The 20,269-nt window shown below is 44.8% G+C and overlaps 1 protein-coding gene across 6 annotated transcripts in view; it reads left to right on the forward strand.

Moving 5' to 3' along the window:
- The first annotated feature begins 1,141 nt into the window (after positions 1–1,141).
- LOC126419271 (zinc finger MIZ domain-containing protein 1-like) overlaps positions 1,142–20,269 on the forward strand; it is a 145,793-nt gene continuing 126,665 nt past the window's right edge. For 3 of the 6 annotated variants that reach the window (XM_050086437.1, XM_050086457.1, XM_050086450.1), the window contains exons 1-2: positions 1,145–1,237; positions 18,587–18,805. In XM_050086437.1, coding sequence (XP_049942394.1) covers positions 1,215–1,237; positions 18,587–18,805 — 242 coding nt within the window. In that variant the 5' untranslated portion in view covers positions 1,145–1,214. Of the gene's footprint in view, positions 1,356–17,067; positions 17,291–18,586; positions 18,806–20,269 lie in introns of all 6 variants that reach the window. The other 3 variants (XM_050086466.1, XM_050086475.1, XM_050086446.1) reach the window with 3 other exon arrangements.

Consider the following 20,269-nt stretch of genomic DNA (forward strand, 5'->3'; position numbering starts at 1 on the left):
TTGATTACAGAAAGCTGTACAACAATCTGGTGGTGGTTTTTCACAACTAGAAGGTATCATCAAGACACCAATCTACCGTTTACTTTCAAAGTGAAGGTATTGTAAAATGTAACTTTCTCGTTGTACTTTACAATGTTCATTTTATAATGTACTTGCCGTTTTCAATTTTTATCGTCACAAAAAAGAGTAATGCGAAAATTGACCTTCAAGTTCATTTTCATCATTCTAATTCTACATGTGCATGGATTATACTCATTTTCATAACAGGTCTGAAAAATTTGCATTAATGGGAAAATATTATATATTTCACTCGCCTGCCAGTTTCAACTGTGCACCAATTTCTTCCCAAATTCTGTCTCTGAACATAGTGTCTCTATATTTAGGGTTCTTCAAATCGTAAAGGCAAGGATGTTGCGAGAGCAGCTCACAGAGCATCACATCCTGTGAGTGGCTCATTTCAGTTTTCCATGACTGGCTCGACATCATTCTGGCAGCCGTACGTCTTTGTGTCGTCCGACTTCCGTCGCAACACTGCTCACTGGTGCAGTGCTGCGACAGCTGCCGCAACAGTCGCACGTCGCATCCCAAACTCGAACTGCGCATGCGCCAGCAACCAACTTCTGACGTCACGTAGCGACCCGTCGCAGTCGCTAGTGTGCGTCGCGTCTTGGACAACGTACCTTTAGGTTTAAGTAGTTCTAAGTTCTAGGGGGCTGATGACCTCAGATGTTAAGTCCCATAGTACTCAGAGCCATTTTTGAACTGCAGCGAAGGCCGGTGGGCACGGAGATGCCGCACCTGTGGCGGCCGCACAGCGTAATTGGCGGAGCCGGCGTGGGCTCCCGAGCGCCTGGCCCCGGTCGCGGTTGCCGAGTAAGGAGCAGCCGCCGCGGCCGCCGCTTGTTTTGACAGGCAGGCGAGGAGCGGAGCGGCGCGGGCGCCGCGGCGCGGCGGATGAGCCATTTAAAGCCAGCCGTGTCCGTCTCGCCGGCTCCGCCCACCTTCCACACATACACAGGCGCAGGCAGCGGCGGCGGCGGCGGCGGCGGCGGCGGTGTGGCAACGCCGCGGGCCGGCGCTCTCGCTCGGCGCGCGCACCGCGGCAACGCCGCGCCTCGCCGGCCGCGCCAGTCCGCCGAGCGGCCGCGGCCAGTCAGTTGCCTTGCGGCCGTGATCGCGAGCGGGTCAGCCGTACGAGAAGCGGGGCAAGCTACATGCTCGGCTACACAGCTTACAGGTAGCTAGACCTCCAGCAGCCACCACTCAGCGCAGCGCCGCCAATGAGTGCTCTAGTGCTTCAGTGACGAAGAGAAATTATTAGCGGTGTGACACAGTGAAGTGGTTCCGTCTGGCATGTAAGCCAAGCCTCCAACTCGCACTTTTTCTCTCGCTCGCTGTGTTTGTGTTGTGATTGCTGTGTGTATGTGTGGTCGCCGCGGTAACGTCCGGCGCCGCCCGCTCCTTCCCGCGGGGGCGTACTCCCCGGCGGCACGCCGCGTGCGCCGTGCGTACGAGCGCCTTTTACGCACACGCGGGCGGCCGCCTCTCGGGGACGAACGCAGGACGCGCACTGCTCGCGCCGTACACCGACACCTCTCGTTCCAGTTGGCATATACGTCGACGTGCCGGTTTGACAGATCCCTAGTACAGCCGCCGCGCCTTGACCTTCCCTCCAGTGATACGAGCCCACGATGCATCTGTCTTTACCTGCTGCGGTTCGATACTGCAGCTGTTGAATTTCGAGAAAGTGTATTTTGCGGTACAGAGGTGATAGACGTGTGTTCGACGAATCAGTGCGACCTGTCGAACGAACACCGGGACGTGTTGTTTGTCTTACTTCGCATTTAGTTCTGGGAGATTAGAATCGGAATAACCGAGTCAATGACCTTGCAGGTGACAATTTCTACTAGTGTTTCTTGTATCGAATAAGAAGTTTCGTGAGCGTTTCGTAGTAGATCCGATAGTACCTGATACCTGTCGGTTTAACGTAAATGTCGGCGAAGGTGAAACTGTGCCACGAAGGCGACTGAAGAATTATTTTGAAAATTTTTCACCTTCCGTATCTGTTGAAAATAGATTTGTTTCGTGTATATTTCTGTAATGCGGTAGGAAAGTGACAACCCACTGAAATTCTGTCCCACTAAGCTGCTTTATGTAGATTTCGAGGCAGAGTGTACAAAGTTACGCCGTTTGCTGTCCGTCGGCTGTGAGCATTGTTGGGTTGTGTACCAGTGCGTGGGCCACAGTGCCGACGACCGTGAGGGCCTCGTCCCGGGGACGAAGGCCGTGTGCCTGCCCAGAGCGTGTGCGTTTTGGGCGGCGTGGCGCGCCGGGCGGCTAATCTGAAGGCCGCAGCGACGCCGCGAACAGCTGACCGCTCGCGGGGTGGCGGCGCGACCCACGCGCTAAGCGGTCCGCGCCTCTGCACTCCCTGGCCGCAACTCTGTACGTCGGCTTTTGCCGGAAAGTCACCGACAGCAAGAAAATCGCGTGGGAACTGTCGGCGTGTAAACGGCGAACTGATTTCATTTAGAGTACGTATTTGCGAAAAGAGCTGAATAAAATACCAATGACTTGATGGACTGCGTCACCGTAGCATTTTTCATGCTTCCCTTGTCTTGTCGCCTCTTTTCTTTGCACAGAAGCGTGAGGAAAATCGACGCCGATGGAGATATATTTCGTGATTCGCCTGCTGTTAATTGGTTTGGAGTCGTTCAACTTGGAAACGTGAAACATAACAAGAGACTAAACGTTGTCTTTCGAACCAGCCGCTCTAAGAGATGGTAAACGGACGAAAGCCGAAGCAGTCGACACTGCTGGCGTTACGTGATCCAGTTGTCGTTCAAACGCATAGTAATAATTAAATCGACAAGAAAAGATTAAAAAATTCTTGCCGTCGGAAAGACCTTTTTCTCCTTTCCAAATTGCTACAGACAGTTGTGAATGACAACCATTGTTCTCGATTGATCCGTCAGTGGAGTCCTACAAAAGGTATACTTTGTGGCCTGTCTTCGTAATATATACAGTGAATTGTGCGACGCTAGTGAAGTGCTCTCTGTTTTGATTGATCCTCCGCGCTGTGCAAGTTGAAGACGTCCAAGTAAGTGGTACTTATTTAGCACTGAGCTATTAGCCTCAAGTGATTTGTGATGGTGACTCGTTAGGGTCAAATCAATTTTTATTGTTGCCCCGAAACATGCAAACAACGAGGGTAACCGAACATGAACTGGGAAACGTAATTCTGCCTTTTGTAAGTTTATAGTTCTACTGCACGTGTGGTCAGAATTGTGTAGTCGTGTTGTTATATCACATCCCAAATGTAGGTGTTGTGAAACACGGCGAGATCAGTGAAACTTGGTGTATGGCAATGAATAAAGTATTAGTTCTTTTTGTTGGTAGCTAGTGCTGAGTCAGATTCTGAAACTGTCTTACTACATAATTTTTTAAAAAAATTACGCACTTTTTCTGATTTATTTACGTTTTCTCCCGGAAATAGTTCGCCACAACCCGTGTCATTAGTGCCGTTCAGTGTTTAAATGACCATAAATAGTTGATACATTTCATATTGCGGCGTACACATTTCCTCGGCGCGACGCTTAGTCCGGTACACAAGACAGAACATTTGGGAGTAGTGTGTAATGCCTAGCATAACGTATTACTATCTATATACTGTCAAACTATTTTTAGTCACAGAATAGACTGGAGCGGGAAACGTGCGTGGTTGTCAAAGACTCGTGCGAAAGTTGTAATCCTTAACCGATTGTTGTTTAGTGGGTGAATATTAACTGTTTGTCGTGAGAGAGGGACAGGTTCGTTACGGCCCCCGTTACATTATAAAATACCTTTGTCAGCTATTTTTGACGTTGTGGAACTTGGAGCTCTTATAACAGATTTGTTACTCAGCTTTAACAGAGTAGTACAGATGTTAAGTTTCCGCGCTAAGCCCGGTTGCCCGTGCTGTACCGTGAAGCCAGCGGCGACCTTGCCGTCTGACCGGACCGGAGTGGACTGGACTTGCGACGCGGCGGTGAGGGGTCCCCGTCCGCGGCAGAGCGAAGCTCCGCAGCAAGGCCGCGCCGCGCGCTCGCCGCCGTGGAGAGGCGTGCGGTGCGCCGCGAGCCTACGTAACCTTTACCTACTTGCCGGGCAGCTGGTGCAACGCTTTCGTCAAGGTGGCGCAGCGGCGCGGAGATATCCGCGGTACCTTGGCAGATACGTTATCAGCGCAAAATTCGGCCGCTGTCTCGCAGGTTTTCACGTACTAGCGACAGAGACCGTCGTAGCGAGATAAGCTCTGTGTCGCGTCATTTCACTTCTACGCCAGGGCGAGTGTAGGGAGATTTTGCTCGAAGCCCTTTCATTCATTCGTTACTGAGTGGCATCAGGCTGGACTGACGTCCTGAAATGACCAGCGTCTCATCTGCATTATAACTATCTACAGCATTTGAAACTAACAAAAAGAATCTGTGACAATTCCCATACAATTGATCTTAAAAGTAAGAATGTGTGATTCTCGAGTTGCAACGTATTAAGAATAAGCACAAAACCAGCACTAACATCTGCCCTCCCAGAACATAGTTCCACCCTGCTCTAGTGCACCGACCTACAAAACGCTAAATTAGTAAATATCTGTCAGCTGTATCTGAGTCAAAATCACACACAACGCGTTACAGTTTTCATATAGTATAGCACGGTCTGGTTGAATGCGATGTGCTTCAAACAGCAAGTGTTATCTGCTGCGTCAAGCGTGTTGTCAGTACGTCACTATCTGATCAATCTCTGGTCTCGTGTAATAGATCTCTGTTATCCTGTGTACTTTGGAAGCATCTTATATGCACTCCCGTACAGTCCTTTAACTAGTTGAGAACAGAAGTGTGATGTTCTCACGTTTAAATGCTGGAACTCATCACTGTCACTTGTGCCTAATACGATGACAAAGATCGCCGCTGTTGTGGTAAGTCAACGAACTGAAGTCACTTAGTGAACGTACTGTGTAAGAATTGCTCCGAATTTTTCACTCTGTGTCATTTGTTAGAACACTAATACTGAGAGTTCGATTGCTAGTCGTAGACTGAATACATTTCAACTTGTGTGTTCTCCATACGCGAGAGAGCGACTGTTGGCTGTTTTCGTACGCTCTGCGTGGTTCTGATCTAGCACTAGTTATAGAATGATACGGGTGCAACATTGACTTGAGCATGCTATCTACTGCAAATGTTTCTTTATAAAGAATCCACAGTTGTTCAGACTGTTCGATTATCATGTCGAAAAGAGTCTTTTTATGTCGTCTACATAATGACTGAAACTAAAGCAGTTCCCGTTAATAAGTAATTGCAATATCAGAGCACATTTCTTAGCAGTCTGCAACATTGTGCGCATACTGATCTACAGTGGGCAAACATTCTCGGTAACCTCTTGGCTAGTTAGAATCGTGGTGGCCGCTGATGAAGCTGGCGCAGCAGATCACAGACGTCGCCTGGCGAGCTGGCTATCCCGCAACGCACCGATGTCTGGTGGGGAGTCGGCAGCAAGCACATGGAGCCGAGGTGATCCCTTTGTCGCGCTTCGCCAACCCTCCGCAAGCACGGCCATTGTGTCCCATCCGTTGCGAGGGGCAGTGCGTGTTATTTCTCTCTGCATGTGCACTTATGGCCGCTCACAACTAAACCTAAATGGTGACAGTGTTAATACACACGAGTACTGGCCCGATGATAATTTTTTTTAGTAACCTGTGGATGACTTAGAGATTATGGTTACGACTGCACGTAGTTTTCCTGGAGTTTCAGAAATATAAAATAGCTATATCGACGATTCTATACTTTATAATTTCGATCAAAAATGTTTGTTATGTTAAATATTCAGATGTATGAATCGGTTTATGTAAACATTTCCTTTATTGCTATTATTTTTTTGCGCACTTAGCTGGCTCCTCAACAGATTAGCGGCAGCCAACGTACTTTTTCTCCCGTCTCACCGTAGTTAAGTACAATGCTTCTGTTAGTTTCTGCCAAAACTGATTATCTTATAACTGACGATGACAACTTGAGATTCATTACACAATCTCACAGTGATGCTTATTTTCAAATTTTCGGTGGCAGCTGGCAGAATACGAATGTGTTGCAGATCGCAAGGCAAGCTGGAAAGGGAGCAGGTTAGATCTAATAGCTGGCTTTCGTTTTTTAAGTTCGCTTGCCCTTACGGCTGAGTTCTTACGTTATTATTAGCTCGATAATTGTTGCCTTCAAGACGGCACCTTAAAATGCGATTTTAAGTACTCCTAAATGCATTTTCACAAAGAACACGGTTGTCTGTACAAGTTAATTGAATAAGCATAAAGCAGCAATGTATTTGCGAAACCTGGCAGAAACTAAAGATGAGATTGCTTATGGTATGGTTCACAGTTGCGTTTCGAGTGCGGTTGTCATACAAACGGCAGTGGCGAAGAGTGACTTATAGACGTTGCCGCAACCTTCTACAACGCAAAGGTGCTAGATAGATGGATAAGACTGCTTGTAACTTTTGCAATGAGTTATTTTTGTTTGAAGTGTTTGTGTGTGTGTGTGTGCATGCGTGTGTTTATTGTGAGCCGAACAGCCGTACCGGCCACATTCGTGAAACTGTGATTTAATTGTGAAACCTATGCGAATGGGCACTGAGAACGAAGGCTTAATAATCTATGTGACTTTAGGGGTATAGTCGCTCTTTACGTGGAGCGGAAGTTGCAAGTTTGAAGTCTGTTTTGGGCAACCGTGGTTGGTTTAAATTTTCATTTAATGTATATGTCCTCCAAATACTTTTGAATACAGCGCACAGAATACACTCGATTCCAATTTCATGCTCTCTACCCAACAAATAACTTGGAAAGTATTTGATGATTTACGTTTTGCTCGAACTTCAGTCATTAAAGGTTGGCTGCGTACGCGACCCGTGGAAAGTAAAAGTCACATTTTAACGGCCAGTGACTGAACACTTCAGCAACGGCAGGGATGGAATGAGCTGCCGCCTTATCGAACCAAACATCCGTGTATTCATCTGCCAAACCGTTACGATTACGAGACCAATGTCTCAACCGTGGCGCTATCTCACTCGGTAATGTATACGGAGTGTTAATAAGCGTGGGAGCCTTCGTGTTTACACAGCGCATTCCCGTACAGATCTTCCGACACCTTAAAAAAAATGTACATTTGAATCGCGATGTACACCTTGTTCAAGCGAAATATATGTATATATTCACTCTTGGGAAACATCTTCGGTCGTTTCTGAAAACCAGCTTCAGATCCAAAAAGCATTCCGCCACTGTCAGAATTCTGTGTTATTGAAGCTTCCTGTTCTGGATCCAAATTCCACTCCTATCTTTGGCGCTTGTAAATCCACTTGATCGTATTACCTACAGTTTTTGTTTTATGTACAATAGCTTTCAATAATATTTATGGCGGACGCGTTCGGTACACGACGTGCCAGCCTCTAGCGCCTTGCGTCTGACCTCGCATGCAGCGCATTTGTAAATCTTCCGCCAATTCATTCGCGGAATATTAGCCTTTCCGTTGTCGGAAAGCTTCATCAGATAGGAACCAAATCGCTTTGCCTGTGCTGTCCTGAAGGTCTTTAAGCCTTGTGCCTTCTGCCGTTGCGGGCGCAGATGTGGTACGGTTCCGCGCGGCAGGTATCCGGGCCGGCAACGGCAGGGATTCCAAGTGAAACGCCACGCTGGGTCCCGCAGGTCATCGCGCGTCCGTCTTTCACTGCGCATGCGCGCCAGTTTCTCTGCGCTTTTGTTGCCCGCCGCGTTTTCTCACGCACGGCTCTGTTTCACCCGGCCCTCTATTGCCACGCGGTGATGCTCCTCGTCGCGTACTCGTTTTCAGCGTTGGCGATCTCGTATTCCGTCCTTGCAGGGAGGGGGGTGGGAGGGACGTAATCCATTATCACTACCCGCTACATTACAGCACTTTAAAGCGTGTATGTATAACAAAGTATTCGGATACCTGAGAGAATTAATTTACGGTAAAACATGATTTTTTTTCACGGAATAGGGTTTTGGGTCGACACGAAGGGTGATTATGTTAAGTCCCTCATTTGTAAATCCATGAAATTATTTTCGTTTTGCTTGAGCCTTTCTGATGATGCTAATTATTATAAATTTAAAGAGAGTAAACATCTACGGTCTCAATCGTTTCCCCAGGACGGAATCTGTGTACGCCGTCTAGAGTATATCTCATGTGAAAGTGTGCGAACGTTTCCTAAATGTTTGCGATGCGTGTGTCTGTGGTGGGGCGTGGGTACCAGCCCGGTATTTACCTAGCGATATGTCGAAACCGCCTAAAACCCGCACAAGGCTAGACGGCTGACGGGCTCACCAACTCAAATCGATTTGATCCGCGTCAGGCTCTCCTCCCTGTGTCACGGAACGGCTGTCCTAGTACTTTCAAGCGTTTCTATTTGTCATCACTTCGACAGCTTGCGTATCCATATCACTGCTTTTAGTTCGGCCTCAAATCGCTGGGTGTACCCCATTCCAGATATTTCCACGACAAACAAATAAATCCGAGATGGTCACCGAGAATTTAACTCAGTTAATAGAAATCGAACAAATGGCTTAGGTGTTACAAGCCAGTGACAGCAGTCACTAGCACACGGACACGACGAAAATTACTAGCCCACGGACACGGGAGTCTCTCTTGGTAAAATGTATACCTGTGTGACTGTTGTTGGGGTTTAAAATTCCAATGTCCGGCGTACGTGAGAACGGCGTACTGCGGGGGGGCGGGGGGGGGGGGGGTGCTTTCTTTTTACTTTCAGAGAAGTATGACGAACTTCCGCAGCCCAAGTACAGCTGAGGCTCATTCAGCTAGCCTTTTCATAAAATTATTTGTTATTAGCATGTTGGCCTTACTGCAGCTTCAAGGAATATTATCTTTTGTAGGTGGCGAAAACTGCGTTTCCACTTTTGGGCTTTTTGCTCGTGCGCATACTGTGTACCTGGGGCGGAATGGTTACTGCATTTGCCTACAACGTCTACCGTTTCTCTCCTCTGTGCATTCTGTAAAGACTCTGTTGACATGCTAGCTGATATCTAACACTTTGTACTAAGCAAAAAAAAAAAGTAAAACTTTAAGGAAAAATACTGCGAACAACCCAAGACACAGAATAAACGAGGTGACAAGACCGCAATCTGTGGGGCTGCAGTTTGCAAAGCTTTAAGAATCACTGCTGTGGCGTTTCCTTGAGAGTGGGGACCATGGGTGTCTTTTCTCTATTCAGACATTGTAAATTAGTTTCACGGATTTATCTTGTCATTAACGTTAAGGTGTAAGAATTACGCCGTCATTTGCTGCTACAGGAAATGTTACTGGCCAGAACTATTTTGTGTTCGGGAAGTCTAGGCTCGTGCCTTTCGGAAACATGCATCCTTTTAGTTGTCGCTGTTTGATTCCGCTGCATGCTGTGGGCAGCCTGCGAGAAGAGAACGCCGCTAATGCACCTATATCCGCTGGAATGTTCACGCCATAATGCTGAAGGTCTCCTATTATCTGTAAGAGGTTATAAATGTGCCAGTAATGAAGTTGCTCCAACAAGCGGCATACTGTAGCGAGTGACAGCAAAATTAACCCCTTAAAGGCTAGGAAACCGTTATAACTGCTCTTTATACGCTGTGCCATTGCCGCCTTGTAGCTGTAATGTTAAAAGGATGAATTGGTCTACTACTGAGTAGGTTGAGCGACCTCGGAACTCGAGGACGAATTTTTTTCTTTCGCATAAATCCATGTACTACCGAGCGTTCAGCATTTTTTTCTGTCCGCCCCAACAATGTTTTGAGGCCCACAACACTTGCCTGCTTTTGGGTGCAGTTAGCGTCTGTAGCACTGTGACATTTTAAGAATAATTGACCATTCATTGGTAAAGTGCGTACGATAACAGTCTGAGGTAGATACGTGTAAACAATTATCGCGAACATTATAACGGAAAGGCAAAAACAGAGTGGCACTGATGCCGGGCCGATATCATCATCATTTGTGATAAATTACAGTACTGTCGCACCACGATTAGAACCTGGAATATGCTTTTCGTGGATACTGCCCAAATAAACTGATACAGTGCTGCCCGTGTAAGGCAGCTATAAGTGTTAGTGTAACTTGTTACAGTTGTTTTTTTATTATTACTTTTCTTATACTACTCTTCTGCAAGAAGGAAGTCAGTACCAAGACTAAGTTACCTGTGCACCGTTCAATCTTTCGACCAACTTTGCTGTATGGGAGCGAAAGCTGGGTGGATTCAGGTTACCTTATCAACAAGGTTGAGGCTACGGATATGAAAGTAGCTAGGATGATTGCAGATACTAGTAGATGGGAACAATGGCAGGAGGGTGTCCACAATGAGGAAATCAAAGAAAAACTGGGAATGAACTCTATAGATGTAGCAGTCAGGGCGAACAGGCTTAGACGGTGGGGTCATGTTACACGCATGGGAGAAGCAAGGTTACCCAAGAGACTCATGGGCTCAGCAGTAGAGGATAGGAGGAGTCGGGGCAGACCAAGGAGAAGGTACCTGGATTCGATTAAGAATGATTTTGAAGTAATAAGTTTAACATCAGAAGAGGCACCAATGTTAGCACTGAGTGGGGGATCATAGAGGAATTTTATAAGGGGGCTATGCTCCAGACTGAACGCTGAAAGGCATAATCAGTCTTAAATGGTGATGATGATGATTTCTTATACTAATAACTCTCGATTTTTCCATCTGGTCTACGATGCTCCCTTTTTCCGTGTTAATCACAGGTAATGTTTTTCTCCATCTTATTTGTTTACTTTTATTTTTTCCTATGTTCTACAGAATGTCAGCAACTGCCTTCCAACCCTGGTTGCTTGGTCTCCTGCAATTGATATTTACGTCTCTGTCTATGATGTTGATTAATATTTTAGTACAAAAATTGGAGCAAGAAGAAGGAACTCATCAATGTACCTAGTTAATGTTGACGACTGAGGATAATTACCAACAGTTACCGGAAAGCCCCCCTAAATTCCCTTAAAGGAGAAGGGCTGTTCGTAGAGTGCCTCGCGAAGTGTGCCCTCCGTTTCCCTCACGTGCTGCTGTGACAACGTTTACGAAAGATGTGTGAGCGCGCGCGCTCTGTGTCGCCCTCGCCCCCGTGGCTAGTCACCTGCGCGGAGCAGCCGATGCTCGCAGCCAGCCCACTTGTTTGTGCTCGAGCTGTTCCGCGAGCATCCCCAGTTGGCTGAGATCAGTTAGTGAACTGCGCCGGGGACAGAGCGCGCCTGGCCCGGCGCGACGGTGGCGCGCCCCGCGGCGGCGATCAAAGCTCGCGCCTCATTGTGTGTGAGCGGAGCGCGTGTGCGCCGCGGCCGGAGGCCCGGAACCAGTTTCGGGGAACGCCGCCGCGGCCACCCACCTTCCTGAGGCGGCCGCGGCGCGGGCGGAGGGGATCCCCGAGCGCGCCGGCGCGTTACCTGCCCGGAACCCCCCCCCCCCTCTCCCGCTCCGCGGCTGCTCCTCCTCCGCCGGCACTATCGCAGTCGCCCCTTTTACACGGAAAGCTGGTCGCATCCGCGCTGCGAGAGGCAGCTGGGCGCGTAGTTTTGAATCTCTTTTTCAGCTCTGACTCGAAGACTGCAAACTGGCAGAGCTGGTTACTTTGCGGCAAGGTCACAGTCCCGAATGAGCTCCGAATCTGTCGTGGGTGAAGGCGCTTCGATCCACATAGCATTCTGAGAGACAGAGCTAAGAATTTCAGTCGGTTCGTGAGGCTTATTCGCTGTGGTCACTATGAAGAACTCTGAAGGGCGGAAGGTCAGGCTTTTACGTCTAAATTAGAGGATGGTTGGACCAGGAACTCTGCAGCCGTTTTCGAAGTTGCCGTCCCTGCGTTTGCCGTAGAGAAAACACGCAAAACCTAAATCGGTCCGCGTGCTACGTGTTTGAAGTCGACTCCCGCGAATTCTTACACCGTACTTTTTCAAAGATTGAACGAATAAGCTGTTTCTTTAGTCTTCCAGAATTTTTTCGTGCTTCCCTTCGCGAGCAGGTAATGTTTGAGGTCAAGCCCGGCCCACAATTTTACAACAGACAGCAAAAAAGTCACTTTACGAACGAAGATTTCTGTGTTCCAACTCTTACGTCACATTCATATTTCTGGTCATCCACGCTACGAATCATTGAGCTCCCTGGAATGTAAAATTACTGATTCATAAATGGTGCCTTTCAGAAAACTTACATATCTGAATTGCTGGAAATAAACTGAATACTCATATTTTCAAGCATGTGGAAGCCGAGTAACAAATAGTTCGCTGTTCAGGGGCGAGCCCCACGTTTATTTAATGAAAATCAAAGGTAATGCAAATAAATGGTTCAAATGGCTCTGAACACTAGTTGCTTTAGAATTTCAGCGGTTCACTGTTGCTGGTAATGTGTTTACGTCTGCAAGATTGTTATGAACAAACTGGAAAAGTAGCCCGCTTGTGATGAATTTCGACGCGCCTCCGTTTCTTCTGTGTCACTCACAGAATTTGGATCCGTTTTTAGATGTTTAGCATTTAAATTAACATCATTCCGAAGCATTAAAATCAGCGAGATCAGTTGCACAAAGACGGGGAACAAGAATCCACTCTCACTCTCTGTAGAGTGGATTAAGGAACAGGCAAAAAACCTGTACCAGAACGACTGGTTGGGAAGCAGAATCTGGTTCCGCACCAATATGAGCTCAGTGGCCTTGCTCCGTCAAACGTCATTTTTATAGGTCTCAGCTCTTCAGAACATCGTACGTGGGGCTCTTGGCGTCCGAGGCTATTGTTGTCCCTACAGACCTCTCAAGATCTATATTTCTCCCGTTTTGCATAATCTTGAATTCAATTCTCCGCAGCTAAAGCGACTACAGTTCTGTGATACGGTTAGGTATGATTTCGAATTTTTCCAAGTTCTAATCCTATCAGAAACACGAATTTTGAGTTTCAGAATCTGGGAGGCAGTGTAGTGCAACTAAATATGCACGATTCTCGATTAACGCATTATGCATTAGGTACATTAAGTTACAGATTTTCCTGTGTGACTCAAGGAGAAGTCAAGACGCTATGTTCTTATTGATTCCATGTGCCAGAAGCGTGCGCAAACATCGGTGTGCCTGTTAAAGGAACCTTGGTTTTAATGTCCCGTCAGTGACTATGTCAGAGACTGCCACAAGCTCCGGACTGGGGAGGATATCCGCCGTGTTCTTTTCAAAGAAACCGTCCCAGAATTTGCCTTGATCTACTTAGGGAAATTTTTGACGATTTATTTGTTTGAGATTCTTGGATGCTCTACCAGTTAAACGATATTTCGATATGATCAAATATTGAAATGTGTGTGAAAGCTTATGGGACTTAACTCCTAAGCTCCTCAGTCCCTATGCTTACACACTACTTAACCAAACACACACACCCATGCCCGAGGGAGGACTCGAACCTCCGCCGGGACGAGCCGCGCAGTCCATGACTGCAGCGCCCTAGACCGCTCGGCTAATCCCGCGCGGCGATATGATCAAATTATTGTGTATATTTCAGGCACTGCCCGAATGATATGGTATAGTTTTGTGGAATGGGCTTTTATTTGGAAGGAAAGAAGGTTTAAATGAGCGCGTATTAATTTAATTCTAATGAGATGTTACCAAAGTCACCAAAATTTAAGTGAATTTGTACGATATTTTCCTTTAATAAGATTAGAAGCCATTCTTTCCCTCTCTGCCCAATGCGAGCTTGTACTTCCCTCCTCCTACACATACAGTATAAGTTATACCCTCAGCACACAGGCATTACCGTGACTTGGTACGTCTGAGAGCACATACAGAGTGGCAGCTTCGGTCCACTCAAAAACAAATCCAAATGTGCAAGTGTGTAAAACACACAATAATTTTTAACCCAATACAGATAAAGTTTTTTGTCCATAAAAAAAATTAGACGAATGCAGGGGCTCTAATCTAAAAATGACGTAGCCGATTTCTTTCCGTATAATTGCCCCACTCGCCCTCAGATCCATAATACGCCTTTTCCGTTGGTTACCTATAATATCGTAAAAAACAGTCAAAACGGAAATGGTCACCCCTTCCTTTCCTCAAAACTCACTCGGCCAGATTTTAGGGACTGATTATATGTATCCTGGTATCGGCACCACGCTGCGACTCGGCGTTTTGCACGTACGTTACGAGTTAACTAAGGCGAAGCCAAGTCACAAGGGGAAAAAAAGAAAAATATATTAGGGCGCCCAAATGCTGAACCCCGAATCGTAGCAGTAATTTGTGAAGTAAGGCTTCGCCAGTGCAGCATACCTCGTATCTCCAATCAAGCACTGGTCTCCCGCCACTAAGATTACACATCCCCGCCCCCCCCCCCTCCCGCACATATATACACGCCCCTCTACCAAATTAACTGTTCCTCGATGCCTCATCATCAACATCGAGGTTGTGCCTCGATACGATTCAGTACTCCAGTTGCCTGATCTAATCTGTATCAAGTATTTGTACCTCTATGTATCAGTCACCCGACCTAATCTGTAGAAAGTATTTGTTGTTGATACAAACTCGTCCCATTTATAGAACAGTGTACGAGGCGTGTGTGTGTATTTGGTGGTGAGCGTTGGCCCTGGTGCAGGAAGCGAGTAGTCCACACACACACACACACACAGAGCGACGCCACGCGGCGGCTGGCGGCTGCAGCTGTCACGGCTGAGGGCGGCGCAAGCAGCCACGAGCTGCTGCTCCTGCTCCTGCTTCTGCTCTCGCCTGCCCTCCCCCCCCCCCCTCCAACGCCTCCCCCTCCCCCTGACCTCCCCTCCCCCGGCGCGTAACCTGGCGGGTGGCCAGCCGCGGCCCTGCACCGCTCCTCTCCGCTCAGAATGAGCAAAATAGACCGCTACCAAATACAAGTTGCGCTATATATAAAGCCCCACGCAGGAATATTTCAAACTGTCGCCCTGCCAATATTACGCCCGCCCATTATATTCGGAGCCCGTGCGGCTTGTGTGGCCCAGATGGAAACTGCAGATAGTCTAAATAACTTTTAAAAATTTTGATTTCAATCTAGTAATATTACATGCAATTTTTGCTCGCAAATTATTCTACGCCTTGAAAGTTATACAGATATCTGAACGCTTTCAGATTAAGGATTTTGTTTAAATCATTTCCTTCTTCCTACTATTGCGTTCTGGTGGTGGTGGTTAGTGTTTAACGTCCCGTCGACAACGAGGTCATTAGAGACGGAGCGCAAGCTCGAGTTAGGGAAGGATTGGGAAGGAAATCGGCCGTGCCCTTTCAAAGGAACCATCTCGGCATTCGCCTGAAACGATTTAGGGAAATCACGGAAAACCTAAATCAGGATGGCCGGAGACGGGATTGAACCGTCGTCCTCCCGAATGCGAGTCCAGTGTGCTAACCACTGCGCCACCTCGCTCGGTTATTGCGTTCTGCTCATAGCAATGTCGCCGTAGTCTTGAGGATTTCTGCCGAAAGTAACTGCTTTAAGTCTCTAGAAGAAGATCCCAGCATTCGACTGAATAATTCGAACGATAAGAACATCACCTGTAATGTTCTTAACTACATTTGAAACCGTAAACTAATTATTGCAAAAACAACAGTTGAAGAGAGAGAGAGAGAGAGAGAGAGAGAGAATGAGGGTCGTAGAGGGAGGGGGGGGGGGGGAGTCACGACATATAAGTGAAACAAAAAAGGCACCAAATAAAAACTTAGACACACCTTTCAATACATCAAACTGTAATACTGCTTACATCAAAATAATCTGATCTTTGGGCAAATAATGTTAACACAGTAGTCTCAATTGTCAGGCAACAAACCTTTACAGATTTACAGTTAAACACTACAACCAAAGATCACACAATTACTTTGTTTCTGTGGACAATAATATAAGAAACCATCAAGCAGCATTTTGCTGTATAGTATATGCTTTGAGAACTTCGCACTTTTTGTTCAAACGTGACAGTGATATGTGTACTGCAATGCACACACCACAGTAACATTGGAAACTGAGATTAGCACTATATATTTTCAGTGTGAGGACTGGGATTCAGCTTCAAAGTTTTAGTTACTCTAATGGTGTACTGGGTTATCTCTGTTTGGCAGTGTCGTCTCAGTATACGTATTTGTTGTCAACATTGGAAAAGTAGGTTCTCGCGACACAATTTAGTGTGCAGATCACAGCATATTTTTTGGCAACACAGCACTTTTTAGAGATTTGTTATAATATTCACGTGCCATATATAGTACAATGTGTATGACATATTCCTATGTGCATGGTATAAAGCAATATTTTGAAGTAGTTCTGAGAATAAATTTGTACATCTAGTAGTGAATGATGTGTCCTCATTTACAAAAAATCATTTATTTACTGTGATTTGTAGCATTCTTATTTTGTTTTTGTGGCCTTTCATTCCACACCCATTTCATTGCACATACCTAAAACAATATCATTTATAAAAAGGACATTCCTTGAATCATGTTACTGTACATAGTCATAATACTCAAACAATATGTATCATGTTTGATTTCTGGGCACATAATACCTTACATCAAATTAGTGAACGAAAGCGTTTACATGTTTTTTTATTTTCTCACAGTTGTATCTATTCTTTGCACTTCTCTTTCAATGGAACTTTAGAATTTTCTAATTTTTGCTAAGGAAAATGGCAGTGTCCTTCAGTTTTCTCTTTTCTGGAGAATGGATATATTTTTCTGTAAACAATTGGACACATACTCATTTATTTAGCTATGACTTGTTTGTTGATGAGAAGCCTTAATATTTCTCAGAACTGATATAACGCACACTATCTGCAAAATATTAGACCCTTTTCATTATAGCAGCTGCTGGCTGTGCTTTCATAGTTGAGACATTAGTCACTGAGAAACTGATATATAACTTTATGCGATGATGGTGCAATTACACGAGATTTCATTTGCTTTGATATGTGATGCATGCCTTAGTTAGTGCATTTTCTGGACAGAATTTTTTTATACATTATAAAATTCCCATTTGTTAATTATGACCAAGCAAATTAAAACCAGTTGATTTTCAGGAATGCAATATTGCTGAAGCCCTGAATGTTCAACAAGCAGCTCAGCAGGTGCTGTTGCAGTAAAGCAGTGTTTCTTGCCACATGAATGGCACTGAACACACTCCCTGCTTGTGTGAAATAGTCCCCAACACAAAATTGCATCACGACCATGAGAGAATATACAAAATTGACGTATTGGATTCTGCAGGATTCAAGGCAGCTCGTGACCACTCATTTGACATAGGTACGGGTTTTGCTATTACCACAAAGAGTATTTCCGTATTTCACAGAATTTGTGTTAGTTTCAGAAAGTCAATGTGAGTTTAAGTTTTAAGTTTTCACTGACTTATAATGCAACTGCATGCTTTCAGAATGTTTCATTTATGATATAAAACAGTCTTAAATTACATTCTACCTAAAAGATTCCCATACAACACAACCGTTCACCTAACACCTACCACCTCTTCATTCATAGTTAATCCTAAATCTTCTTTCCCATTGACGAGATACACTGAAATGTTCACTATTATGATTATACTACCAGTTTATAAAGTAAATACTGGGTAAACTACAGTTTGGAGCCTGTGAAAACATTTCTAAATGTTTATTTTTGGTGACGTCTGAGCTCACCTGCTGATATTCACATTATTATTGTAACCACAACATTAGTGTAATGAGAAATTATAGTGTGGCATTGAACACTTAAATGTTCTCACAAAAGAATTCTTATTTGCCACTTAATTTGAGGATTGTAAAAAGAAATAAACCATTTCTTAAATATTTTCAATAACACTTTATGGTATAAATCGTACGGTTTCTTTTAGTATCCCTCCATACTGTGCTTTATTAACAGAATATCTATTTGTGTGTCAAATTTGAACTCGACATGTATGCTAACTTTAGATGAAATAATGGTCTTTTAAAACAGTGAAACATTAAATAAAAATCAACTGTAACAGTGAAGAGTTTGCGTTGTTTCTCACAGACTTTGAGATTTTGTAAGCACAAGACGAAAAGGTTGATGTACAGCATCAGAATTACAAGCAAATTATTAAATAGCTGAAACAGTCTTTATCACTGAAATAATATACTAATTTGCAGATACAAATTAGTAGATTTCTGCCAACAAGACTGTGAATGTCTCACCAGTAATCATCCTGTTCCAGAACAGTAAATTTGATACAGGGGAGGTTGTAGGAAAAATGGACAACTGAACTTACAACTTCATGAGGTTTATTTTCTAAAACTTAATCTGCTCAAACAATTTGTTGGAGGAGCACTGTGTTTTACACATTATTTTCTAAAGATTATAATTTGGAGGCATGAATTTATAGATGTGACAGATCCTGTATTATTGCTTCCAAATGCTCAGCATTATCATCACCCGGGGAGGGGGGGTTACAAGTGAATAAACGAATACTGTATATCAGGCTTTCGAGTTACGGGAAGGACCAGTGGCAGAAGTGTATACTCTCGGTCGGTAACTCCCGTACCTGAAGCATCGGGCAGGTTCCAGATGTCGCCCCTCCTCACGTTGCAGGGAGTGGTCACCTGGAGGCGGAGGCGGCACAGCTGGTGCCGCAGGTCAGCACCAGCAGCAGCTATCTGTGGTCACGACGGTGTGGGGCGTGACGACGTCGACGCAGTCGGGCCCTGCGCAGCAGCAGGGCGGCGTGGGGGTCGGCGTGATGGGCGGCTACGGCCAGGGGAAGCCGCCGCCCGCCTTCGCTGCCTCCGGCTACCCACGCCAGCAACCACCGTGAGTACCACGTTTTACCTATGTACGTGTGTGCGTGTCGAACTGGCTGTTCTCTCTATTACTCGTTTCCCGAGATTTGATTAATGTAGTCTACAATCGAGAGAGTAACTGCGAAGTGTCAGCTTACAGACAAATGAGTTTTAGAATTGCTGACCGCAGTTTTTTACTATTAAGAGATTATAAGATGAACGTCGATAAAAGTAAAATAATAGTAATGGATTGTAGTTGAATTAAATCAGGTGCGTGCTGAGCAAATTAGATTAGGAAATTAAATACAAAAAGTCGTCGATTAGTTTTGCTATTTGGACAGAAAAATAGGTGACACTACAGTAAGCAGGCTCAAATCTTTGTAAGGTGTAGTAGTTATGCACAGGTGAAGAGAGTAACATAGGACAGATTAGCACGGAGAGGTGTATCAGATTAATCTTTGTACTAAACACCCCAGCAACAATGTCTTTAACGTTTATAAAATCTGTACTTTAAATGTAACTGTGGAGTATGGAGATACACATTCTGGTTTCATCAAAGGACTAGACATCTTGGGTAACAGCAGCACCTGTGCCACAATATTTGTATTGAAGCTTACCGAGATATTGTTGGATAAATCAGTGTTTGTTAGTTGTTATAATAATGAATTTAATGAAAGGTCTTAAACCCTCCCCAAAAAGATGCTATCATTACCATGAATACACTCCAATGAAACCTATAACAGAGACTTAATACAAAATTCAGAATATCAAGTTCCAAAAGCTTTAGTTTCTGATATTACATATTATCTATATTTGAGACTGTATCACTTTGGTGTAAGCATGTAAGAATTTTAATTCAGTGTACTCTTCACCATTCAGTCAACATTACACTCACTTTAGTAAGAAATAGACAAGATAGATAGGATTACATCCTTATGAATGCATTGTAAATGCTGTATCATCCACAATTCATCATCCATTTTAAAAAATAGACTACCACTGAGAAATCAAAGTGAATTAAGTAACGAAAACAGACTGAGCCTGAACAATAGTGCATAGTTTGAACTTATAATATGATAATATGAAATTGCCTGAAATTAGATGTAGTAGCTAGGAAAGGCTATAGTGTTTCAAAATCTAAATTGTCTTTCTGGGTGCTACAATGGAAACAGCTTTAATAACAATAACAAGTGAAACATTAATATTAAGATCACTAATGTCTGATAGATAATTTGATATCATCGTACGTGTGGTGTGCAGTGCAGTTGCAGCAGGAGAAGTAAGTAATATTCATAATATTGTCCAAATACTTTAGTCTCTAAATACGACACGAGTGTCAGCATGCCACAAATATTACAGTTCTAACACCTTTCAATGGAATATCTGAATAACTTTCAGATGCTATCATATGCACATAATGCCATCCGCTGTGCTTAATTTTTTGTTGGTTCAGTTCCTACTATATTTTTTATTATTTATTTTTATTTTTAAAAAG

This window comes from Schistocerca serialis, chromosome 1 (assembly GCF_023864345.2).
Source record: "Schistocerca serialis cubense isolate TAMUIC-IGC-003099 chromosome 1, iqSchSeri2.2, whole genome shotgun sequence".
NCBI lineage: Eukaryota > Metazoa > Arthropoda > Insecta > Orthoptera > Acrididae > Schistocerca > Schistocerca serialis.